Genomic DNA, 27,560 nt, shown 5'->3' with positions numbered 1-27,560 from the left:
ATCTCCCATGGTCCTTCCCTCATCAGGGCCCATTCTAGAATAGGCAGTTATTACCTTCCTTCCGCTCCAGCCTGGTTCCTGAGAAATGACACCAGCCAGGGAGAAACAGAGACAGGAATGGGGCTACAAGAACAGGCTCGAGAGCCCCAGAAGCAGGCTACTCGTGGTTGGCTTCTGTTTCTGACATTTGGTGACTGTGGAATTAGGCGAGTTGCCTAAACTCTCTGTGCTTCAACTGGCCACGAGTAAAATGTGGCAGGTGATGGCATGCACTTACTATTAGGATCAGAGAACGGTGTATAAAGTGCATCAGCAAAGGTTCAGCACGCAGCAGTGGTTCCCACAAGTCACAGCCTTGGAAGTCATTGGATTGGAACGCTTACCCTCCAGAGACAAGATAGGTGGATAGAAGGCTGCGGGTAGGGCCAAAATAAACTGACAACAGCTTTCCGCTGGCCCTGCCGCTCCCCCTGTGGTTCCAGCTGTGTCCCAGTTCAGACCTTTGCTCCAGAAAGAAATGTCCCAAAATGCTGTAAGGTCAAGACTGGGTTATTTAAATGGTTCTTCTTTTTAGAGATGTGGAAACAGACCTAGTAGGTTTAAACAGCTTATCCAAGATCACTGCGCAGTAGAGAGAAACATGAAGGTGTATAACACAGAGTTGCCCAGCACCACTACATCCAAACAGTATCCCTTACACACTGATGGCGTCCTCCTGAGCCCCCTCCCCACAATCCACTCCTCTCCGGGCCGCCACTCAGATACACCACTTCATATGGTCCTGGCTCAATCTTCCCAAAACAGTGAATCCATGGAAATCCCATCCCATGGGCAAATGGCTGTGTTTTCAAGTCATGTTCCATTGGCAGCTCTTTCTGTTTACCTGATGGCCAGACACAACAGCCTAGAAGCAGAAACACGTGTCTAAACAGCTCAAGGAGGAAGTCCAAGGGGATATGGCTGTACATATCCACGGTGGCAGCAACTGTGCCCTCAACAGGTTTGTCACCCAAACCCAGAGCCCTTCCAAAGCCCAATCCACAGTCATCTCCTCCACTCAGACTATCTCTAACCAACAGTCCCTGAGGTCTCCAGGGTCCTCCAGCACCTCGTGTGGGAAGACAGAGCAAATGGCAGCCGTCTGTGCAGCATGTCAAAAGAACCTTGGTCTACACATTCTCTGCTAGTTCATATATTGTAGTGAAAGAAGGTCCAAAGCTAGACATACGAGTTCCCCTTAACTGGTCTTTGGAGACCATTTCCAGCATAGTAGAGGAAGAAATCCAAAAGTACTGTGGGTTTCTGGTGCCCCATCTACTTCATGTACAAAGTAGAGCCACTGTCACTTACAGCTTCTCTTCTTCATCTTCTAGTGGCCACAACAAATGTTTATTTCTCTCTCATACAAAGTGACCAGGGAAGGTCAGCTGTGGTGTGACCCCATCATCTTCCCAGAAAGACTCGGGCTAATGGAGCAGCGTCCATCTGGAGCACTGCTGCCTTCTGCTCCACAGGAAAGTGAGACGAACACAGTGGGTCTCATGCAAATTCTCCAGCTTCTACCAAGAAGGAGCACAAGATGTGCGTGCGTGCGTGTGTGTGTGTGTGTGTGTGTGTGTGTGTGTGTGTGTGTGTGTGTGTGTGTGTGTGTTTATGCACAGGGATGCATGCAAATACATGCAGTGTACAACCCAAAGTGTTTCAGTATACTCACAGAGCTGTGTAATTCACTACTGTGATCAACTTCATAAAATTTTCATTATTCCCAAGAAAGCCCCCATACATAGTAGACCCCTTACTTATCTGATTATGATGGAGATAATAAATAAGAAAACATTTTATGCCACAACATAAATGTCATTTTTCTAAGTCTGGGATAGTTTTGAATTTATTATACTTTTTCCTTGTGTCTGCTTGGTTGGCTGGGTGAAGACAGTTTTTCTATCTGTCCCTGGCTGCCTGGAACTTGAGGTATAATCCATTGTGGCTCCAGATTCTTCATTTTTCTTTTCTTTTCTTTTCTTGTCAAGTGTGTGTGTGTGTGTGTGTGTGTGTGTGTGTGTGTGGTGTGTTCACATGTATGTAGGCACACACATGTGAGCTGGTATACATGTATCTGTGAGTGCAAGCATATGGAGGATGGAGGTCAATGTCAGGAATACTCCTCCATCACTCTCGAGTCCTATTTTTTGAGACCAGGTCTCTCAATCACACCAGAGCTCACCAACACGCAAATCTCACTCACTCACTCTAGGGATCCCCCCTCCACACTCCAAGACTACACTTACAGGCTCGCCACTGTGCCTTCCAGACATTTGCATGGACTATGGGGATCTGAACGCCACTCCTCTTGCTTGACAAACACTGTCCCTCTAGGTCCTCCTGCCTCCACTACCCAAGTACCGATGACAGAGGTTCACCACTACCTCTAATAGGAAGGGTATGTTTTAAATGACTCCACTGTGCACCTCTCTCCTGTTCACCCTCCAAAGGAGCCTTTAACTCACGTAGAAAAACAGTCTGAACAGCTCTGAAATTTTCTGGAAGCTGTATGTACACATGTGGAGAGCTAGCTTCTCTGAAGATAAGTATTTATATTATTTTGGCAATGCCAGGGATTGCACACAGGGTCATTTACAAACTGGGCAAATAGTCAATAAGCAATGTCCTCATCCCCTTATTTTGGGGTAAAGTCTATAGCTTTAATCAATTAAAACAAAAAATTAAACAATTAAAAATAATAGGGGCCACTGTTTTGACTTTGTCAAAGTCTCTGAGATGGTAAATTTTAAGGACAGGAACCACATCTTGTATGTCTTAAGCATGTAGCACTTTGAGGAGACATGAAGGCCTCTTAAAACACACTTCATGCATATTTATTAAGTCACATAACAAGAGGCTGACCACTACACTATCAATCACAAAAAAAAAAAACAACCAGGAACGAATTTATAATGACAATCTTATGATCCAGACATTGGCCTCCATACTTTGATAAGGTTTAACATGTTTCATCTTGCTAAGAAACATATTATCCCCATTTTACAGATGAGAAGATGAGGATCTGATACACAGGATGGTGAGGTCACATTCCTAGGACACTCAAATATATATGACAGAACCAGAATCCAAACTCAGTAGATCCATCTCAAAAACACACACACTCTTACCTGCTCACAACACCATCCCATTCGAGATAAACTTAGGGAGAGGCAATAACTCAGGCAGGCGATTTGGCGGAAGTTCTGAGCAGGCAGAGCTGAGGATGTTCAGAGATGCACTGCCTTGTTGCTTTTGTGCCCTGCAGGATGGTGCTGTTGGCTGTGACTCTATGGTATACATTTCTTTCCCTCCTGGTTCTTGTTGGTTTGGTTAATGTGCTGTGTAATGCTGGACATCAAACCCAAGGCTTCGGACACCTTAGGCAAGTTCTTTACCATTGAATCACTGCCCTGGTCCCCCGCATTCTTAGAACATCAGTAATTCACATGTGTCCTTAATTTTAAATTGGAGCACAATGGTTTCTGCCACACTCAGAAGTCTGGGGGACTCTGTCTAGACAGGGTCCAAGGAAAGATGGTAGAATAATGTGAAAGAAAGAATGCCACACTGGGTAGTCTTTGCCCTGTGCCTGCTCTCCCACATGGAGATCTTCATGAGAACCATCAAGTATGACATCTTCTCATCCATAGGGTGTTCAAGGGGCAGCCATTCATGTTGTCCTATGTACTGGTACAGAGCAATGAACAATACAGTCTCCATCCCACAGAAGTTTACATTCCAGTAGCAGCCATCTGGTATGAACTATTACACAAATAACTAAATGGCTATTCTTCAAACAGTCAGTAGTAAAAAGAAAAAAGAAGTCCAAGGAACTGACTGAGTCCTTACTATAATAAAAGATGATGGGTTTGTAAAGAGAAAGGTCACTAAGTTTGAGTTGTCAGAGGAAGCCTCAAAAGCAAGGGACATTAGAGAAAGTCGGGGTGAGTGAGGGTTAAGCGCAGAGATCTAGGCAGGGGAATTCCACGGGTCAGAAGGATCTGTAGATACAAAAACTCACAAGGTAGGAAGTGAGCCTCGCATGTCCAGGAAGTGATAGAAACACTAGAGAAAACACAAGGAAATGAAAGGAGAGAACACAGAGAGAGAGAGAGAGAGAGAGAGAGAGAGAGAGAGAGAGAGAGAGAGAGAGAGAGAGAGAGAGAAGCATGGCTTGAATCCTGAGTCCATAGTAAGGAGCTTGGGCTTTTCCTATTAATAAAGCAGGAAGTAATTGGTTGTGGGGAATGGGTAGACAGAGGAGAGGCACTGCTGAATGTGCACTCCTAAAATATCACTCTGAGCCAGGCATGAGAGCACACACACCTATAGTCCTATTCTTGTGAGTTAGGGGGTTCAGCAGTTAAGACCAGCTTTAGCTATACAGTCAGTTCAATGTCAGTTTGGGCTACAAGATACCTTGTCTCAAAATATAAAGAAAGAAAGGGAAAGAGAGGGAGGGAGGGAGGGAGAGAGGGAGGGGTAGAGAGAGAGACAGAGACAGAGAGACAGAGAGATCACCCTTACAACCTGAGTGAAATATAACTATGAAAAGCTGAGGCAGACTGGCCATGATGGACTGGGCGTGTCCTTCTAACTTTTAGAAGGCTGACACTGGAGAACTTTGGGTTTGAGGCCAGCCTGAGCAGTCCGGTGAGATCCTGTCTCAAAACCAAACCAAACAAAGCAAGAATCCCCATTTTGGCCAAGTTAAGCTTGATCCATGATTTAGCCACCCACATAGGGTATGGAGCAGAGAGCCAAGAGGCAACAGTGGGAGCAGGATAAGAATCGGAATGTGGGGATTAGTTCTAGCAGCCCTTCCAGGTTAACTCTCTGCGATCTCTGAAAGTGGATAGCAGAGAGCAGGGAGGGCGGGTGTCCTGAGCCTTTCATAATGTGCTGAGTTAAGCTCTTTGCATGCTTTGTCTTACTGAAAGTCCAGAACAATCCTAAGGAGGAGGGCCTCTTATTCCTCCTTCCAGACTCTCAGAAGTTCACTAACTCCCCTAAGGTCAACTGCATTAAGTAAAGAATCTCAGATTTGACCTCCAAGGCCCTTGGTCTATTACCATCCGTAACAGAGAGTAGTTGATGACCGTGCCTTCTGCATGGAACAAAGGTCAAAGATGCTCTGGCACTTACATAGGGGTAGTTAGGGGACAAGTAAGTCAGTCACCAACCCCTCTGAGATGTAGGGGGGAAAGTCTCAGTGCATAGGTAAGGGGCAGGCACACTTACTATTAAAATAGCGGCACATCAGCCTGGAGTCCAGAATCAGACCAGAAATCAGAGGATTTCAACCTCTGGTGGTTTGTAATAAATAATAAATCAGCCTCACCATGTTTTCATCCCTGCTCCCTAAGGAGAAATGAATTGCATACTGTCCAGCCAGTGTCCAAGAGGGTGGGGCCTCCAGTGTTTGCTTTATCCCCATCCATCTAAGTGCTGCTGACCTTCTCTCCTTGAAAACGTAGCCTCACTGCCACAAGTATGCCCAAATCAAGGCAGTCCCACCTCATTCCACCCTGGTACCTGTCAGGAGGGAGCCAGCATTCTCATCTGAACAGATTGAGTGAATGTCTGCTTACAGCAGTACGAGGACAGCAGGTTGTCCTCAGCTTTTTAGGGGGAAAAAAAAGCATCAAGTAAACATGAGAGAGATCCCACCACAACCAACTCCGAGGGATTAAATAAAGTCTTTTGACTTGCTGTAATATGACATTAAATATTCTTGGAAATAAAGCAGGCCATAGACTAGCGTTAAGAAAATTTTCACAATATTCAGTTAGCAATGCAACTGTTGGTACAAGATCTGACCTGAATAGGAAAAGAAACTAAACAGCTTGCTCGACTGAGCTCTTTGAGGCTGGATGGTGCTAAATCTCCAGGGAGAAATTGCAGCTCTCTAATAAAACTTTAAAGACCCTGCATCCCTCCTCTAAGAACTACTTGCTGAGAAAACCAGAGAGAAGAAACACTCCAGGGATGCAAGAAAGTACAGACTTCAGAGTCAGAGGGATTGGAATCCTCAACCTGACTACTCTACTAGCTTATGGTAGGGCCTTAGGAGAAATCAGCCATGGCTCATGGGCCTCAGTGTGCCCATCCACAGAATGGGAACAAAGCTAAAAGAGTAGACTATTCAAGGTGAAGTGAGCCTGTATTTGCAAAGGCACTGGATTTTTCACTCCTTGGCTCATAGTAAATTCTTAGTGAGTGTTACTTAGCCTGTACATCTTCTTTTTTGACAAATGTGTCTGTCTGTCTGTGTGAGAGAGTGTGAGTGTGTGTGCATATGCTTCTATGTGTGCCTGATTTCTGTATGCAGGTGTTTAAGCACATGTGTGCATGTAAAGGCCGGGGGCCAATTCCAGATGTCATTCCTCTGGAGCTGTTCCTGTTGTTTTTGTAAAATGGGTTCTCTCATTGGCCTGGAGATCTGCCTGGCTCTGCCTTCCCCAGGCCAGAATTCCAGAACCATGTCTGGCTTTTTGACATGGGTTCTGGAGATAAAACTCGGATCCCCAAGCTTTCACAGCAAGCACTTTACCCACTGAGCAAGCTCTTCCCTAGAGACTTGTATTCTTAACATAATTTGCTAAGCATCTCAGGGTTTTGGTGGGTGTGGGGTTGCTTTGGTTGACTGATTTGGTGGTAGTGGTGGTGGTGGTGACCTTCTCACCCACACGTAAAGTGGGAATATTCCTGGGAAGAGAATCTAAGGAACTAGGCAAGTTTCTGCTACTATTATTTACCAGTAAGAGTCCCTCTAGGTTTATGAAGTAAAACTTCGTATAATCCCAACCACCTGGCTGACTATGAGAAGTTGGTGGGATGAAGTCTACAAAAGTTCCCTGAGAAACGGGAAGTGATCTAAAGGCTAAAGAAAGCACCATCACTGGAGCATCTACATTACTCTGAATATGAGGACCCCCTAGAGACCCAGTCTGTGTGTGAGCCATGCTAGAGTAAACAACTTTCTTAATGGAAAAAAGGAACTAGCTATAGAAGTGGGTCTCGGACGACCAGGGGATGGTCCATATGCAATAGTGTTAGTAGGTGTGACTTCTAAACTTTCAAAAATAAGGAAGTTAGAGGCTCGTCCACTGCTGAGCTCTCCCCTACAATGAGTAGCATCTAGAGTGATCTCACTAGGTAGAGCAGGAGGGACTAAGCAGAGAGAAGAAAGAAATGTATCAGAGTTGATTTGTCCATGTTCAAGGAAAGCAGACAGTAGATATTGAAGACAGGCATACTATACACGTGAGGAAGATGGAATGGGCTTGTGGAACAGAAATCCAAAGAAAGGTCAGAGAAGCCACTGAGGCCATCATACCCCTTCCCTTGGGTTCTGGGGTCACCACCAGCAGCAGCAATAGCAGAACACATTATCCTATCAGCAAACATCGTTCCTAAACTCTGCCTGCTGGGCTGAGACCATACAGGGTATTGATCAAGTAGTCTTTGCCTAGAACAGACACTACCTTTATGCTCACTTTACAGCCTAGCACTCAGATATTCCTAGTAAGTTGAAAAGTCCTTACCCTTGAGCCTCCTATATCTAAAAAGGAGAGTGAAAAACTATCTAGCCTCTCAGAAAGGTTTTCCCTGAATGCATGTTCACCAATATCTCATGTTTTCCTTAACCAGCAAAAGGGGAAAACTGAAATAATCAATAGGAGATAGTCAGTCACCCTTAGACCTTAAAGAAAACCTAGAATTCTGACATCTGGCCATATTTGCTGCCAAAACTTGACCTTGATGTCACAAGCTCATTTTCTAATGTGAGGAAGAATTACACCAGTATCAGTGACAGTTCAGCGATGAGGGACAGTTGCCCTGATCCAATGACTGAGATAACTCGGGCAAGAATACCTGATTTTTATCTGTGCAAAGGGGCAGGAAGAAAGTCTTCTTGGCTGTTTCAAGAAGAAGAAGGAGGAGGAGGAGGAGGAGGAGGAGGAGGAGGAGGAGGGAGGAGGAGGAGGAGGAGGAGGGAAGGGGGGAGGAGGAGGGGAGGAGGGAAGGAGGAGGAGGAGGCAGGGAGAAGAAAAAAAGAAAATAGCTGCCAAGCCAAGGCTTGGCAATTAGTGTTGGAGTAAGTGATCACCTTGTGATTGCTCAGCTGGGGCCTGAAGACTTGTAAATGCATTTAGAAGACAGAAATAGAAGATGTGAGAGAGCAGTGAGGCCTGGACCATTTGCCAGGAGAAAATGTCCCAAAGCTGCTGGGAAATTTACTCAGTAGGGATCTGGGGTGTGTCTTCATAAATGGACGAAGTTTGCCCATCATACCCATGGATGAGCCAGACTGTATACCTTGCCTTATGGTCTCTGCTGTCTGTAACCTTCAGGCTAGGCTCTTCTGAAGTCCCTACTATGTCAACAAAGCCCCTTCATTTGGTGCTGATGTTCCTGCTCATCTTGAATAAACAAAAAGTGTGGTGACATTGGGCTGCACCTCACATAACAGTAGTCAGCTGGAACTGTCCAGTGGCTCTCCAGCCCCCAACTGTTCCCACCTGATCTGCCATGGACATGTGGTTTCATGACCTCAGTATGTTGTGAAAAAGGAAACCTCTCAGATGTCAAAAGCTCTTTCCCCCCTGGGAGCGTTTACAGTGAAACTCAAATCCCCCAATAAAATAAACACCTGGAACATCTGGTCCAAGGCCCTTCTCTGGTTGCAGCTATGCTGACTGAGAAGAACACACACATCAGGAGACTCATGTCATAGGGCATAAAACAGGGCAAGTAGGGCAAGAGTGAATTAGACAGTTGAGAGGGAGGTCTTGGTCCCCCACTGTTAGTATAAATGGCTCCAAGCAATGGCCGTGGAGCTTGCTATATCCAGAGGAAAGGAAGAAAGTTCAACACAAAGCAGAGGTGGCTAAAAGAAATAAGTAACTATTCACCCCGTGGTTGGGAAAACACAAGAGTATAGAGGCAGGACCTCTGTAAGAAGAAACCACTCCCCAGCCATTTTCTTCAGGATACCCCAAGTCCCCTCTTGACTTCTTCACCACATCTTTTAGAAGCTCTGCTTTTTTTTATATAAGAGATTTCTTCCCAGCAAGCTCTCTTCCATAACAATGCCAACTGCCAATGGCCAAAAGATAGACTAGTCAACCTGCCAGGAGGTCCTCTGTTTCCTCCCCACTTGTAGCAGATGCTGTGCCATCCAGTTCATGTATAGTCTCACTCTTTGAGGGCAAACCCACTGAAGGTGCACGTGCCTATTCTTGACAAAGAGCTGACCCGGATAACAAGTATATCGCTGTGGTGGTGCCAATTGCTCGCTTACTGGGCTTCCTTTCATGCTCCCTTGCTTCACAAGAAATGACTTTCCTCCCTCCAAATCCCATAGACTACCTACCTAGATCTAGACTTGGAGAAGAGGCATGAATATAAATGACGCCACTCCTGAAAGGTCTGGCTACAATCACCGCCCTCAAAAGCCATCCGACTAGTCAGTTACAGACAGGAGAGAAGGCAGAGTGGGAGAGGCACAAGTAGACAGATAACCATGAGCATGTCCCCTCTGTCCCATCTCAAAGCAAGACCTGTGATTTCATAAGGATGTTTCCACTGCTCCAAGTTCTTCTTAATGAACCGAAACTCTTCTTAGACACACTTAGTCTGGTTTTTGCTTTCCTTTTTCCTGTAATTCCCAAAATCAAGACATACACATACCTACAATCCTACACAAACTCTCAGTAGAGACCTGTCCACATATATTTCCATAAATTTCCAAATTTCCTTATGAAAAATGTAGAAACTTGGAAACCAGGAGGTTCACCTACTCAGCCCTGGCTTCCTTCTGAAAACCTTTGAGATTACCAAATCCCAAAGTAAAACTGGAGGCCTAAGAAAGTTAAAGGATTTGGCCAAGGACAACAAATATCCAAGCCAGCTTCATTGTGCAGGACTATTCCCCTCCATGTATCCCCTCACCCTCTCTGAAAATCCAGTTCTACTCACATATAACGCAAGTGGGGATTCTTAGCAAAGGCTCTGGGCTGAATATTCCGGAGTCCAGAATTCTTGATGGTCCTAAACAGAGAAAAGATGGTTATCAGAACCCCAGGGGTTACAGCCAGAAGGAAGGCAAGGCCCCCAAATGGGATATAACTCCTTTTATCACTAATGATCCTAGATGGCCAAATGTGGGCTCAATGAGAGATATGAACCCAATTCCTTTGGCGACTGGATGAAGGTTCGGATATAAGTAGTCATTGTTGGAAGCTAATCACTACCCATTCTGTCCAGCAATTGAGAATTAAGGCTCCTGATGCTCCAGAGACAAGGAGACTTCAGTCTCTTTAATGCTTTCTCATCTTCTTCCTCCTTCTCCTCTTCCTCCTCCTCCTCACTCTTGGTCACCCATGTTTAAAACAATGAAGTCCACTGTAGTGGTGAATGGGATTCTAACACTGGGGATAGCATATAAGGTTGGGATAAGCACAGAGCCGAAGAATGGACACATTCCCAGCATGCCTTGCAGCAGAGCTGCCTTGAAATCCTATCCAGCCTCTCAGAAATGTTTTCCCTGAATGCATGTTCACCAATATCTCATGCTTTCCTTAACCCTGGGCAACCCCCAAGCCTGTTTGGACAAAGGTGGCCCCTGACAATCCCAAAATGGGTGATGCCAACCGTCCCACCAAAAGGATTCATGAGGAGAAACACTGAGACAGCAAACTTTCCATTAGTTCAGCACAAAAGATGACAGGCAGCACCCCAGTTGTCCCTTAGCAAGCCACCCTGGTGTACTCACAGCTTCTGGAGTCCCGTGTAGAGCTCCATGTCCACAGCATTGAGTGTGTGCAGGCCTCGCCAGTTCTCTATGTGTCTGTAGGAAGACAGAAAAGGTCAGTGCACTGCAGCAGGAGGCGGGGCACCAGATTCAGAGTCAGACATGAGCTTGAAGCCTGGAGCATGAGCCATGACTTCTGACAAATCACCAATTAACCCTGAGTTCATCTTCTCCCCCTCTGGATGGTGGGGTTCACCACAGAAGTGAAGGACTCGTGGCTTATGACTGTAGAGCCTAAGGACGGGTTGCTCAGCATCTATCCCCAGCTCGAGAACCCTTCAAACCCATTGCTCAAAATTTCGACTCCATTTACTTCCGTCTTGTCCTCTTCAGGATTTTTCTAAGGACTAGCTCTTTTTAGACTCTTTTATATTCTTAATGCCTACACAGAAGTACAATGTAAATGATGTGGTTTAGGGAGGGGGTGGGGCCTGCCGAAGGGCATGGCTTCTGTGCTAACAAGATAAGGAGAAAGACTTATGTGGCATATGCATACACCAGGGCACAGAAGAGCACTCCATCTGCATACCCACAGTTCATTCCATTTGGAGCTCTAGAAAACCAATGGATTGAGATGTACAGAAAAGCAACATCAGAGTTGGGGGATTCAGAGGCACCATGGGAAGGTAAGAAGAGTGTGACGTGAGAGCCAATCTCAAGTTTTATCTCTGAGACTTGAGTGCAGATTAAGCGTACACGTTAGCCAATCAGAGTCTCCTGTTTCTTTGTGAAGGAGAGGTCCCTACCATAACAGCTCCTCTTCCTCCCATCACAAAGATCTCTTCCTAGAGCTTTCCCTCGAGACCTCCACTTCAAAGAGGGTTTTGTCTAGCAAGAAGACTATATTTATTAAGTAATAATTAATTCATATTCTAAGATTAATCAGAGACAAAAGTCACTGTTAATTGAAGCTCTTTATCAACACATACAAACCACTATTAACTGGCCCAGTGTCTAAACTCCAGTTGAAAGCAAAGAAATTCAAAAGTGTTATGAAAAGAACATGAGTATGCATCTAATTTTTGTTAGTTCCTGACAGTGACAAGGGTCAAACATTCCTTCAGTGCTGCTTTTGGAGTGCCCATGATGAACACCATTTCATTGTTGATTACCAAGACCCTTTTGTTGCTCTAATTAATATGATCTTCTATGGGATAGCAGAAGATCCTAGAAAATGATAAATCCCAGCCCTCTTAGAACCTGATTCCTCCCTCCTCAATATCCAGAGATCTCAATATATAAAAAGTATCAGCAAGATTTCATTAAAGAATACAGTTACCCAAGGCAACACTATGGCTAGAGAAGTGACCATCACTTTTCCCCAGACAGCTCCTCCCTTGCCCGACCACACCAACGGTTCTCCCATCTGCCGCCCAATCCAACTAGAGCCAAAAAGGCAGTATGCCTGTGGCTGCCAGGACTCCTGGCAGCATTTCAAAGCCACACAGTGACAAGGTATGCCAAGAACCCATTTTGAAACACATTCTCCCAGTGCCCCCATGGAGCAGCCAGAAGCACTGTCATTTGTTGGGGACATTGACCAGGTGGCCAGGTTGGCACTGGCCTCTAACTCTAATGCCTTCTCTCTGGAAGCCTCATGGTTTCAAGGCAGCTTTCATGCCCTGGTCTCACCGAGGTAGGAACACTGACAACATTTCAGATGTAAGGAAAGCCAAGAGGACTAAGACCACCTGTGCCACTAAGCCCCTCCAGCATATATTCCTGGGCCAGGGGCCATGTCAAATACCAAGGAGATCACAATGTTTATACAGCGTGTTCTTTGTTCATGGGGGCTCAGCTTCCTACATGGAACTGTTTCCAACGAGGAGCAATCAATCAAATTGTTTAAATAAGGGAAATCACTTTCCTTGGCCCCTATTAGCATTCCACAAATGTGTTTTGATGGTGGTAGAGCTGTCAATCCCTGAGTCCTGAAACTTTGTTTCAGTCTTTATGATCTGTGCTTATAAATGGACCCTTCCTAGACTCCTATACACACTGAGAAGTGACGAGTTAGTGAAGCATCAGTGTGGAGACCTCCGGTATATTAAATAATATCTCAAGCGTCCTCTGTTGCTTGGGAGTTCTCCTCAGTCAGGGTGTAGTGGTATTGCAGCCATATTTCTGACTGGTTACAGGTCAGGGTTCTGGAACAGTGGGGCCAAACTCAGCCAACTGTTTGCATTTGTATAACTTCAAAACTAAGATTCATTTTCATATTTTGGTTTTTTTTTAAATCAAAGGAAAAACATACATCGTGACCTGTAAGAACTAGATAAAAATCTAAATTTCTGTGCTCATAACTCTGCACTGTCATCTACAGCTACGTTCAAGTTGTAAAGTTGGATCATTGCTGCACAGACCATATGGCCTGCAAGGACGGGATTTACTCTCTGGCCCTTTATGGGGAAAAAAACAAAAGGTGGCCAACCCCTGCCAAGAGCAAGGCTATACCAGAGTGCTAATCCTAGCTCCAGGAGCACTCCACTAATGATGCCCTGTCTAGGCCACCTTGCCTGTCTGTGCCTCTCTTTTCTCAGCTGTCAAATGCGGTTAATAAACTACCTTCCTCATAATAATTACATGGAAACTGTGTGTGTTGATGAGCTCTTGAGGGATGCAGGGGGGGTGCAGGATGGAGTTATGGGGTTATGGGAGGGCAGGGTGGGTGATGGGGGTAGGAGTAGTGAAGCCCTGCTACTCATCTAGTTTACCTGAGACCCCAACTTCAATCCTAGTACCACAAAATACAACAACCATGAGCTCTTGCAGGGCTGGGGACACAGAAGTCCCTGGAAGGCACTAGCCAAGGGGATTTTATGAGAAGTCTTTCCTTAGTATTTTAGTGTGGATGGCCTCATGCTTCTGTTAGAAATTGTCATTTCTTGGCCATAGATTTCTTTTTTATTGCAAAAGAGTAGGGTCATCTTTGACTTTAATGACCCATCATGGCAGAAGGATAGAAGGACAGAAAAATTGTCGTTTATGACTTCCAGGAAGACAACTTCAAGAAAGCACTTGTGAATCACCAGGTACAGAACGCTTGCCATTGAGTCTGACAACCTGAATTGAATCTCTAGAAATACACACGATGAAAAGGGGGGACTAATTTTTCTAGGTTGTCTTTACAGACACACACACACACACACACACACACACACACACACACACACACACGCCAGATGTACACACCAAGAACAACAAACGACAGCAGTGAAGATGAATATATATGTATATTTTGATTTTTAAAAGAAAGAAAATCCCCATGGTGGGTGAGGGCATTATAGAGGAGCATAGAGGAGATGCAGGCCAGGGAAGGTGCAGCCTTGGCATTGGCAAATGAGGTTGGCCGGCTCCTGCCAAGTCTTCTATGACTCACTGCTTGGTACCAAACAAGGGAGGTCACTTATGGTAACTGTGCTGGCTGCTATTAGAAGGCCACACATTTCAATGGAAAAGGCTGGCTCTACAAAGTATAATAAATGAATAGGATGAGGTAAGAGGGTACAATTGGCATGGCTTTGTTAATGCCAAATAGGGGAGGAGGCGCCGAGTGCCAGTACATGGGGTTCTCCATGTCCCGTGCTTTTTCTGGGTACTCTAGTTCAATAAGTATACATTTTTAAAGGAAGGTCAGAGCTTAAGTAAACCCTGTGGTGCGGGAGTGACAGGAGCCAAACCTGCTCTCCCTACAGATGTCTCACAAAGCCTGCTGTAGGTTCAGGAGGAAAGAGATCTCAATCAAGACGGGAGAACACATGACAATCAGGGCCCCCATAAGGACCCACAGCCCTATGTCCACCTGTGTCCCTTCTCCAATCAGTAGCAAGGAGGAGAGGGTAGAGAGACGCCAAAGAGCTTTACCTGCGCTCTCTCCCTTACCTTATAGACATTGCTTCCACTCTACGATGTTAATAGCAAAATTCTCAAGGGGAGGTAATTTTGTCTCCCAGAGGATAGTTGGTCCTATCTGTAGACAGTTTTGATTGTCACAACTGGGAAGAGAATAACACTAATATCTGGTGGGTAGGGGACAGAGACATAGAAAACAGACCAGACCCTTGGCAAAGTATCTGTCCCAAGCATCCCCAGCTCTGAGATGAAGACCTTTGCCTTATCACATAAAGCACCTGTCCAAGTTGTCATCGAAGCTGGTAGAGTGGCGTGGCTTAAAACATCACTTTTGGAAATGACTGCTTTGCATCAGACACTATGGTCCAAAATGAGAAGCTTGCTCTTAAGTCAGCGAGTCTCGGAGAGAAATTCAAAGGTGACAGCTTTCAGGACCCTCTCAAGTCAAGGAGTGAACAAGTTATTGATGAGATCTACCTGTCCAGAGCCTCCTCCATGCTCAGCTCAGTTTCCTGCCCTCAAGCTTCCACACTGCCTCTTCATAAAACTGCAAAACCACCACTCTGCCAGGACCTCGTGCACACCCTTTCTCCAGAGAGAGTGACAAAACATGATGGTCCATGACAACACAGACTCCAGGAGCCAGGCAGGATTTATGAATGCAGTTTGAAAAATCCCACTGGAGTCAAGATGGATCTCACAGAATATGGCTGAGGTAGTATATAGTCAAGGGGTGACCATGCAACTCCTCCACAGGGCAAGAAACCCAGCCCCTCTCCATAACGCAAAATAGCATCTCTCAATCCTGGGGACCCAGGACCAACGCTCCTGATTCATATCCAATTCTGGAATATGACAAAGCATAAATTAAGTACTAATTGAGGATTCATGGCCCTTTTGTGCTTGAATAAATTAGATGATGCTTTGTCCCATCGCTTTCTCTTCCACTTTCCGTTTCACTTGAGCCAATATGGAAATGACCTGGCATTCTCCAAGAATCTGAAAATTAGTTGGTACAGACAGCGTGGTCCATATTTTAATTAAAAACATGTCCTGTTTCCTTTATAATCCCAGTATTTAATGTCTGTATTCCTCTATCCAGAAAATTCTAGAACCTGGAGATATCTGCTGCCATATAACTGGAGAAAAAGAAGCTATAAGGAAGTCCACAGAGGGTCAGGCCAAATGTTCCTATCTCTTAGGTACTTGGCCAGGCAGGAAGTTGGTGAGTTGGACTTGGTCTGACCCTTCCTGCAGATACAGTAGGCCCCACACTGCCTCTTTTCCAACCTTTTCTCTCTCCTCCCTTTCTGTCACATTGCTGTTCTTTTCAACGTGACTTCACACTGCTATTAATGAGCTATTCTTCAGAACCAAATATTCCAGACACCTAAATGTAAATGTAAAACCTTTGCATTGGCAAGCTCCTTGCTACACCTTTTTTTTTCCTCTCCCTAAAATGTAGTCCATATCTCCCTGACTTCTCAAACACCGCACACGGAGCTTGAATCACACTCTCCTGATAACCCTACACCACAGCAACAATGTCTGCTGGGCTCTGACACCCCACAGCCTTCAGAAGCTTCTTCAAGTGGACAGAACTCATTCCCCTGTCTCAAATGGCCCTTCCCCCATAGGATTTCCATCTTGAAAGGCACAGTCATCTTACCATTTTTCTAGTTGTTTATTTGATATTAGGATGGGGCGGGGTGGGGGGCTAAGGCAGCCTCTTTCCTTCCAATGCATTATGGCTGGTCTCCTCTGCAGCCTCTTGGAGCACAGCAGCTAAAGGCTGAGGGATGGAGGTAGTCTGGCCTAGACAGGCAACAGACTCAGAGCTGGATGCTGTCAGGCCAGATACTCAAGCCTCAGTGGTCCTCACATTCCCTATGGCAAGTCGATGATGTGGGGGTTAGAGCAGCAATGTGCTCGTACTCAAGAGTAAAAGCACACAGCTAGGGCGTGGTCAGGTAGTACCATTACTAATGGTGGAAGTGTATGCTCAGTAAGAATGAATGTGATCTGGAAAGGGTTTCAAATAATGTGAAATATCACACACACACACACACACACACACACACACACACACAATACTTATTCTTTGCTTCCCTTCTCTTCCTAGATCTCTGAAGTTACCACATATATGGTGTTTTCCAGGATATAAAGTCATAACTCATATTCACCTTGTGATACCTAAGTGCTCACTGCCATTACATCCATTGTATCTGTTCTTGGCTTGGTCTCCTGGAAAGGGGAAGTTAAAATCGCTGTCTCTTGGTTTGGTTTGGTTTTGTTTTCATATCTAAGTACCCAACTCCTCTTCACAGCACTAAATAACTTCAATAACTAAGGTTATATACAAATGTTTCTTCTCTGCAGGCCAACTCCAGATAAACCTGTTTCCTGAGTCTTGTTCTAATAGGGGAGCCTGACCTGAAATATAAGTTGGGTGCTTGGGAGATGAATCTCTAAGTCTATTTCCTAATGAGACAGCGTTAGAAACCACATTCATGTATGCATGTGCGTGTGTGTCAGGTTCTACGTATACACAATGTACCCTGCATTTATTTGATTTTGATTTGCATAAGGCAATAAGGAGACTGATTTGTTATCTAGCTGTATGATGCCTAGTGATCCAGACAGCGGCTTAGCTTTCAATTATCTGTTATATTTAGTATTATAAACAAACTTTCCAGAACAACAGCTCCATGAAGTTCAGGCCTCAAGAGGTCTGGGGAGGAGCTCTTTGGGCGCATACTAGCCAAGCCACCAGCTCTTTCCCTTGACAGCTGCTAGTGGGAAATTGGATGCCTGGAGAACCAGACATGAGAGCCAGGGGTGCATGGGATGTGGGGAGCAGGGTGACTTGAGATGATGACTCCAGCATGCCAAGATATTAGCACAGCAGCCACCAGCATGAGTGTGCCAGGGACCATGGCAAGCCAGCCCCACATCTGGGACCCGCCCTCAGATACAGAAAAGCGTGTTCAGATCTAAGGCTAACAGATGGGAGAGACGGCATCTGTTCTGGTGTCCTGATTATTTCCAAAGCCCATGCCAGGAATGAAGGAAGTACGTGTGCACACCTGTGCTCTTCAGGTGCCGAAATGCTATGCCCTAACAAGAAAAGATCAAGGGCACCGTCCCTCTGTCACCCCATTAACAAAGATCTAATTCCCCATAGTGAGATTTTACCAGCAAGTCAACCTGTTCCCTTTGGAGTCCAGACTCTCTGTCCCAACCCCTGGCCTGGCTGTCCGACCCTTCCCTCCCCTCCCCAGTCAATCTGCATCTCTGTTCCTATTGCTCTCATTCGGGTTGGTGTGACATACTGACCCCAGCTTGCCTATTATGGCTGTGCCAAATAACCACACTTTCGATCTCTCCCCATTTTTATTCTTTTCTTTCATCAGTCTATATGCCAGAGGGATCAAGCTCCATAGCTTCCTTTTACCATTGCAATAATCCCAAGCATCAGTCCATGGCATGCAAGATGAGCGTGCCAGCAGGGTCCTTCCTCTGGACATGCTCCCTTTGTTGGATTAGCTCCAGCCACACTGGCCTGGCTTCTGTCCCTGCTATGAAACAGGAGTATTCCCAACAGGACCTTCTACAGGGAACCCTGACTCCTTTAATTCCTCCAGGTCTCCGCTGGAGTCTCCCATGCTCAGAGAAGGCAGCTTTCTATGCCTCTGTGCTCACAACCCCCTATCTGCCCTCCAGTTCTTCCCAAGCACAAGCTCTGTTTGTCTCCTTTGTGGCCTTAATCGCCATGTATAATAGTCTTATTTGATTATTTTATTATATTTTGTCATAAAGGCATCTTCACTAGAACTATAATGCATGGGAACAGCAATTGGATCTGTCTTGTTTTCCACTTATTTCCAGAATCTCAACTAGGGGCAGCTGCTGCAGAGTAAATACACACCTGGAAAGCCTCCAGGAGGGTACCCTACCTACATGTACCATGGTTCCCATGCTGGTTACCTGAATGGCCCTGATCCCTGATCCCTTGAGAGACCAGAGCTCAAGTCTCACCCCACATTAGCCTGATGATCCCCAAGAAAGATGTGGCTAAGAGTATAGGCTTAGTTAATACCTCAGATATTGCAGGCATCCTGAGGAATCATTATGGAGCTAGAAGCAGAAAGAAGGTAGCCCTGAACCTTCCAATAACCCATAGACACAGCTCTCTCTTGTGTCCTTGTCTGATACCATGGTGTTCAGCCACCAACTCATGCCCATACCCTTCATTATGGCAAAGATTTTCAAGAAGATTCATCCATAGTCAGAGACCCAACTCCTTCCCCTCTCTTTGATCAACTTTATTTGATTCTGTTCTGCACTACAGGAACCACACTGAAAAGGCTACCAGTATTCCCCATGTTGGTGACTCTCTGTTTTCTTCAAACACACTGTATTTCTGGCATCTCTGTCGGCACGATCTCCTGGGTTGCTGCCTACTCTTGGACATTCCTTTTTAGTCTCCTTTGTTGATCCTATGTACTTGGATCCCTAAATGTCAGTGTCTGCCGGTCTTACCCTGAGGTTCTTCTTCTCACCTATTTCCCTCATAGCCAAGATGATCTCAGCCTGGTGTTTGTCGTATGATTCACCGCCTTGATGGCTGCCTGTAGCAAGACCTTTTTCCTACTTCAGGTTCTCAAATTGTAGTTTATCAGATCCAATAGCAGCCCTTGCTTCTTACTTCTGAGTTTTCTCTGTCTCAGTAAATTGCATTACTGTCAATTGTACAAACCAAACCCTACCACTCCCACCATCTCAGCATCTAAGCTTGTCAGTAAGTCCAATTAAGAGCATACTCCATTGCCTCTCACAGAGATCACTCCCTCCAAAACATGGCCATTGCGTCTACTCACTTGAGTAAACCTGTCTTCCATACAGAAGCCTGGGTGAACATTTTGAAACTCATGATAAATTTGTACATAAACAAAGACTCAAACTACCAGTGATTTTATTTTCTGTACTTGGCAGTTGTGATAAAATTCAGACTTCATGAAGGCCAACAAATTGCTGTGGGATGTGACTCATATCCCTTCATCCACAGATCAAACAAAGCTCCCTCAACTGCCTATTCCCTCCGTGGTATCCTGCCTTTTCTCCAGGACCCCAAGCACCCTCTGTCCAGGAGGGCCTTTTCCTATATTGGCTGCTTCCTTTAGCCAAGCTGTCACTAAAGAGTGTCCTAAAAATGTCACTGGCTGCTGTGGCCTTCTCTAACCTACCTAGCCACAATCATTTCCTATAACCTTCTACTAGATGAACAGCCATTAATCCAGGGTGATCATGTATCCCTGAAAACATACAACAATACCTAGCCTTTACTGGGAAGTGACATTGGAATCTAGTTGATAAAGGCCTACCGTGTACAGGACAATTTCCCAGAACAAAGTCTTTTCCAACCTTAAATGTCAATAGCACCAAGACTGTACAATGTTGTCCTACATATTCCATTCATCCCAGTAGTCACAATCCCTCCCTTTTGGGGTTTCTTGTGTATAGTGTTTCTCTTGTAGTAGAGTACAAGGTCAAGAAGAGCAAGCAAAATTTGGGTCTTGTTCAACCTACAGCAGCAGCCCAGGTCCTGGCAGGTATCAGAAAACATAAAGTAATAACTGACGGCTCCTCAGAACATGATGACCCTACATCAAAGCTTTAAAAAGCAATGGCTACCAAGGTCTTCAGGGCAATCATCATCTTTTCCAGCTGTATGAAGAGACTTAAGACACGGACAAAATAGTGTTTGTGCACTGGGATCAGAGCCTGGAATTCATGTGTCCCTGGGAAATGAACTCCTCCATGCAGATAAGAGTCGACTCTATCATTCAACTCCAGACCCTGTTAGACATCTTAGCTTTGAACCAGGACAGAAAATGAATGGAAAGAGCTTGTGGCAGAACACAGACATTGACTTTGACCCTTCTTCCTCATTGGTCCCTAGGGGAGAAAGCCTGAACAGAAAGATGAGTCTTATTCTGGCCCAAGCAGCTGGCTGGAAAGAGACGTGACCATGTGAGCTCTGAGCCTAAGATCAGCTGGTCTTGGGGCTTCTGAGAGTGCTGCCTTTCAGGTGGTCAATTTCCTTAGAAAAATATGAAATGGCCAGGCCACTCTTTACTGAATTACAAAGCACTTATCACTTCTTTAATAACTACCCGCATGGAGGACTTAATTCACTCAATGTGGAAGTTATAAAGGCGAATTGGTAAGTGAGCATTAAACTCAAGTGCATTGCATAAAGACTTACGAGGGCAATATTTTCCCCCATTAAAAGGGTAGATTTTTCTCACTGCAACTGTGTCTTAGAGTTAATGTAGAGAAGTTGCTCCAGAGCTCAGGGCATTTTCCTTGTTAGAGGGTAATTCCAGGTCACTGAGAGGAAGGGGGGACCTTGACTTTGCAAGAATAATTACCCCAGAGCCTGAAAGTGTCAGAGTGATTAGTCAAGGTAACCATCAGAAAGACAAGATGCCATTCACGGTTCTTGGCTCTCTGCTCTGCACACATGAGGCTAAAGTGTGAATAGGCCAAAGAGGGAAGAAATTTTAAGTGGAATGAAGAATGGCATAGACCTTTGTAGAAGAGGGATACACAAGACCTGCAAAAGGGAGGCTGTCCCAGAAGCCAGATCCTTTAAGAGATTCTGATCATTCAGAATCTAAAGGGAAGGAAGCAATGTGTGTTTTTTACCAGAGTAGTTCTGGAGTTCCTGAACATTCCAAAGGGCTCCATGTAGGGAGCTGGGAAGATGGGCTTCTTTCCTCACCAAGTGAAGGAAATGTTCTGTGACCTTTTGTCTCCTCAGCTCCAGCATTGTAACCATTTTCCTCTCCTCCAGCAATAAACCATCTGTTCTTTTCCCCATATGTGCACTCTTTTGGAAATGGTCTCTTTACTCACATGACTTCAATTACTATTAATTAGAGATTAATTCTAGTTTTGAGTCTACATCCTTTATGCCTAACCTGTCCCCTGTCCTGGAGTTCTTGTTATCATAATGTGTATTCCCCTCAATTCTGAAAAGCAAATGTGAACAAAACAGCTTGTTCTTAACTTCTGAAATCTCCCAAATACTTCCCTAAATCCTCTTGACCAGCATAGCAGGGATCATGAGAAGACTTAACATATGTACAATCCCAGAGAGTTAGCTCAGGAATCTGTAGTAGAATATGGAACACAAGCTATGATCAATTAGTGATGTCTGCCATGGTCACAGTATATGGAGAGGCAATGAGAGTACCATCTATAAATCATATCTATCCAAGAGGCTTTCTGACATCTTTCCTCCCAGACCCAAGTCCCATCAGTATCTCCTTCCTTGTACTTCTGATGATTTATTTTGTCTTTGTGTCTGAGATGCTCAAAACCATACAGTGATATTTTAGCAGACCCTTCAACTTCGATTCTTCATATTCTAATCTGTTCTAAGGCTCCACTTTCTCAAAATAACATGGAACAAGTTCCTGGCAGGCTCAAGTCCTCCCTGATGGCAAACAAATAGCTCTCTCACTAAAGCAGAATTTCTATTAAAAAGCTTTAAACCTGTTGGAAACCCTGTGATGGAGGAGGAGGTATGTAAGGAACTGTAGAACCTTGGGTGGGAGCAAGAACTTTCAGTTCTGTGTACTATCTGCACGACTGCAGTGGTTCCTTAGGGTGAAGGTCCACAGTGAGGCTGACGGGGAGCCATCATGAGATCTGTGTGATGGCTTTTGTGACTCTTATTCCACTCCTTCCTTTATCTTCCCTCCCTTTCATCACATGAAAATCGAGCTACTCAGGGAGGTGTGCTCATGTCCACGGAGACATCAGTCTGCAAAGAACCTCCAAAGCCTGTTCCTCCCTGGACATTTTGAAGAAGATTGGCACAGTGAAAATTTAATGAGCTTTGGTGCCAGCAGTGGCCTTAACTCCCACTTCCCACTGATGAGATAAGGTCACCTCCTGTGGCCTCATCTTTCCCTTCTATACAATGGGAACAGTGGTAACATCTCATGCAGGCATCATAAAGATGAATTTAAATGGTGTTCACATTTGCTTTTCGGAATTGAGGGTAATACATATTATGATAACAAGAACTCCAGGACAGGGGACAGGTAGGCATAAAGGATGTGATTCAACATCCCAACCTGTCATCTTAAATACGCTAGAGCTCAAAGAACATTTATTTTCTCTTCCAAAAAGAAAACCCATGGATTGTGTAAGAATCGAAGACAGGGATCTGGGCCACTGTGGCAGAGAGATGGCTATATTTGTTACTTTTGGTCACTGTTTCAACATAACTGAAAAGAGGAAGGTTGCATTATAGATCACAGTATCAGAGAGTTCAGTCCATTGAGCATGGATCTGTGCATGTGAGCAAAATATTGTTGCAGTGGTAGCTTTTGTGGTAAACAGGAAGGAGGGAACGGATGCTGGAGCTCACCTGGCCTCACGCCTTATTTCCTTCCATCTAAGCACACAGCCCATGGGTAATACCATCTATATCCAGAGTAGCTATTCCCTTCTTAGTTAACCTCTGCAAAGAGTCTCCCTAGACTCCTAGGTGGCTCTAAGTTGACAGTAAACATTGACTATTATGGTGCCTCTGTGTGTAGCTTGCAGTGGCTGAGGCTGTGACGAGAATGCAATGGTACCTCCATGTCCATTTCTACCAACCTTCATTCCTCCTGACTCAGAACGCAGCTGCCTCTTTATGAATTAGCCAGAGACACGCCTGCTGCCCAGATTTCGCTTGTTTATGCTCCCTTTGAGCTATGCTTCTGATCCTGGCAGTCAGAAGGACTAAACATCATCTGGGCTTCTGATACGTGCATCTTCTCCTCTCCACTAAACTTTTATCAAACCACCCATCTCCACCCAGATGCAGTCACCCAGTGATCCCAGAATCACCCTCCAATTACTGGGGAATTATTTCTGTGCGGCTGCTGATGTGCGTGTGCGATCCTGTCACCTGTGAGATTCAGCATTATTTGCCTGGCTTCCCTCGTGAGAGCAAAAACTCCTTGACAACAGAGACGGATGCATTCTATTTATTTTGTTTGCCCTCTTGTCTCCTGCACTACTATGCTCAGCTCAACTCAGGGAGAACGTTTCGACCACACAGGCAGTCCCAGAGAGGCCCTGAGGAAGTAGGCTCCATCCTGAAGCCTAGAAGAGCTGTCCAAAGTCTGCGAATAGGCTGGCCTTCAATGTGAAGGGACAGAAAAACATGCTGACTGACGTACAAGCTCCTCGGCTCCTTGTTCTTCGAAACTCATCCCAGATGTCCCTACTTTATAACATCCTTTCCTAAAACCCCTTTCCCGGGTCACCAGGCCCCTGTCATAGAACTGGCACTGATATTTAAATTAGCACCATCTGAAGAAAACAATGGTGGAGAAAGATAAATAAGGACGAAATAGAATGACACGCAGGCATTATAAAATGTCCTAATGAAGCCTATTACTTTGTATATGTGCTAGCTTTAGAAAAAAAACTATTTTGGGACTGGCAAGGTGGCTCAGCAGGTAAAGGTGCTTGCTTTCCAAGCCTGATGACCCTCAGATGCACATTCAATCCCCAGGACCCATTTGGCAGAAGAGAAAAGACTCATGCAAGTTGCCCTCTAACCTCTACCCATGTGCCATGGCACACGTGTATAGGCACACATGCATCACACAATCAATCAATCAATCAATCAATAAAATATCTTGGTGCTTGAAAGTTATTTTAGGAGCTGGTGATTTCGCTCACTGTGTAAGATTTTTGCTACACATGCATGAAGACCAGAGTTCAAATCCATAACGCACACACACACACACACACACACACACACACACACACACACACACACACAAAAGAAAAACACAGGCAACTCTGTCACCCCAGTGCTACAGGAAGGGGCAAGGGCAGAGACAGGCTCATTCATGAAGCTCACTGGCCAACTTGTCTATGTGAATTGATGAGATCTAAGTTTAGTAAGAGGAGTTAGCTTCGAAAAAAGAGGTGGGCCATGAGGAAGACTCTCAAGGTTGACCTCCAACCTCCATATTCACACACACACACACACACACACACACACACACACACTCTAACACATATACTGCACACAAATACTTGCTTTAAAAAAATAGCTGATCTCTGGTAGAGTACAAACACAGAGCAAAACAGGCTGCCTAACATGTTGGATCAGAGTGTCCCATGTTTCCTCCTTAGCTTTGTTCCTACATCAAGGGACAGAGTGAGGGTAGGGTGAGAAGGCAGCATGAGGGAGCCAATGATTGACATTGGGAGTATGATCAGTTGTGGGGGTTACCCACAGCTATGAAGGTAGACTGCGGTTTAAGCAAATTCACAGTCTTAAGTGGTGTGCCAGCAAATGCCAATTCCTCGCAGATTGCCAAGTATCTCACAGGACACCCATGGTATCCTCTTGTACTAACAGGCCCAAACCCGCCCCATCTCACAACTTTAGGTCCTTAGAGTCAGCTTTTGTATTCTGTCTCAGTATTCCCAATGTCAAGCAGGGTTCTTGACTCAACTTCCATGCTAAGAGTGGCATGGATGCCCTACTGTCTCTCATTCCCTGAGAGGCCAGCTTCACCCTCAGATCCTTAAAAGAATCATTCAGATCATCAAAGAGAGGCTGCAGCATCCCCTTGGGATCTCAAAGAAGGACAGGAGAGGGGAATGTAGCAAGGGTGATAAGCGCTGTGGCCAGGAGCTTGATGAAGCAGCATGGAGCCCCAGAGGATGCAGCTGCTCCTGCAGAGTAGAAACTCCAAGGTCAAGGTGGCGGCACAGCCTATAACTCCAAAGTCTGGGGAACTGGGGAAAGTCAGCCTCAGTCTCAGCCTCTGCCTTGAAGGTACTCCTCATGCTGATGTCTACAACAGTGTTGTTCACAAGAGGATCCCAGGGGTGTGGCAAGGCAGACACTCATAACTGTCTTCTAAAATAAAGTTTGATTCCTTCAGAAGTGATGGTGTCACCCTTCCCCCTGTGAATACATGACAAGGAAAACCTATACAGTAGGGAGGCAGAGTTCAGTCCACATCACTTCTGAGAAGTTTGGGTCTTACCACAAACGGCACTCCTGCCCCTATGTGTCAGAAGGAAGGAGACAGAAGCTCTCAAAGCTTCCACTGAGCTTACTCCCAACCCAGTGCTCTGGCCATGAAATCTTTCTATGCCAGATCCCTTCCCTTGGTTCCCCCCTGCCTGGCCCAGCTATCATCCCAGGGCACCTTTACTCTGTGGGTTCACCTCTGAAACCTGGGCAGGGCTGCTTGAGCCAGGATAATTTCATCAGAAGGACTGAGAACTCAACTCATCCCTTAGAAAGCACCAACTGTGTGTCAGCTATTTCATCCTGATGTCTGGTGTCCCTGGGGGGATTTCTCTTACTTTACCTGCAAGTCTGAAGAGTTCCCCCATGCTCACTTTTGGCACCTCAGTAGTATTAAGGGGTGCTTGAACATGGGAGAGATTAGCTGTGGCCACTGGGGATAACTCAGGAGGCCCAACACTTCAAGACACAGAGTCAGGGCACCACCGTGTAAAGAGTTCCATGGAAGCAGCCAATGTACCTCAGAGGCCCGGGCCTTTGGGCCTGTCCCCAGAGGATCTCATTTCTAGCCTTCTGGGATAAATGCTGGCAAACAGCATACAAAGCTCTTAATGCAGCTTCAAGGCACAAATGCGACTGATGCACTAAATCACTCTCTAACCCACGCCCCTTCCTTTGTAGAAGAGAGCATCCTTCCACGAGAAGACAGTCTGCAGATCACATTTCCAAGCACACCTTTTACAAATACGGGTGCCCTTGCATTTGAGGGTATAGATATTCAGAATTGAGCTGTCATCTTGGTGGATGTTTTTCTTTGATGAGTATGAAGTCTCCTTCCCTGCCCCTTTTGGTTAATTTTCGTTGAATGTGTTTTATTAGATATTAGAATGGCTACTCCAGCTTCCTTCTTAGACCATTTGCTTGGAAAATATTTTTCCAGAACTCTATTCTGAGGTAATATCTACCTTTGTTGTGGACATGTGTTTCTTGTATGCAGCAGAATGATAGATCCTGTTTTCACATCCTTTCTGTTAGCCTATGTCATTGTATTGGGGAATTGAGTCCATTGATGTTGAGATATTAACTCCTGTTATTTTGATGTTAGTGGTGTGTGTGTGTGTGTGTGTGTGTGTGTGTGTGTGTGTGTGTGTGTGTGTGTGTGTCTGCGTGTTTCTTCTTTTAGTTTTGCTGGCATGAAATTATTCCTTGTGTCTTCTTGGGTGTAGTTAACCTCCATGTGTTGGAGTTTTCCTTCTAATATCCTCTATAGGGCTGGATTTGTGGAAAGATACCTTAATAGTTTTCCACGGCTTCCTCTGAACAATCAGTACCTTCCTCCTGTTCTCTGCTTCTTGTTACCCAGGTGCTTTACCATGACTGTCACCCCCAATGAGGAAGCAGAACAGACTTTCTTTCCCACCTATCTGCAACTTGGCAGCCTTGCTCAGTATCTCCCAACCTCGCCTGCAATTGACATCTCTCTTTATTAATTTTCTCTGCCTTTCCCAGCAGCTGTTTCTTTCCAACCTCTGGAGAACCAAGGTCCATTCCCACAAATGAAAAGAGGAAATCTAGCATTAACTGTGTAACAAGCTTGCAAGAGGCTAGCAGGAATCTCTGAGCAGCCAGGATCTCTGATTACAACATGAGGACTTCCTAACAGACACTAGGTGGTTCTCACTGCTGACCCTTGGATCCTCCTAGAGTATGATGCTAGGTAATGTACAATAATCAGGATCCGTACCCCTTGACCTGAAGGACCCCAATGGAGGATCA

The 27,560-nt window shown here is 45.3% G+C and overlaps 1 protein-coding gene across 4 annotated transcripts in view; it reads right to left on the bottom strand.

Moving 5' to 3' along the window:
- Ntrk3 (neurotrophic receptor tyrosine kinase 3) overlaps positions 1-27,560 on the bottom strand; it is a 369,825-nt gene that overhangs the window by 297,062 nt on the left and 45,203 nt on the right. For all 4 annotated transcript variants that reach the window (XM_032893399.1, XM_032893400.1, XM_032893401.1 and 1 more), the window contains exons 2-3: positions 10,823-10,897; positions 10,027-10,098 (exon numbers count right to left, since the gene is read on the bottom strand). In XM_032893399.1, the coding sequence (XP_032749290.1) occupies positions 10,027-10,098; positions 10,823-10,897 (147 nt within the window). The remainder of the gene's footprint in view (positions 1-10,026; positions 10,099-10,822; positions 10,898-27,560) is intronic.

The sequence above is a fragment of the Rattus rattus genome, chromosome 2 (assembly GCF_011064425.1).
Source record: "Rattus rattus isolate New Zealand chromosome 2, Rrattus_CSIRO_v1, whole genome shotgun sequence".
In the NCBI taxonomy this organism is placed as follows: domain Eukaryota; kingdom Metazoa; phylum Chordata; class Mammalia; order Rodentia; family Muridae; genus Rattus; species Rattus rattus.
This window is presented reverse-complemented; position numbering and strand designations above follow the sequence as displayed.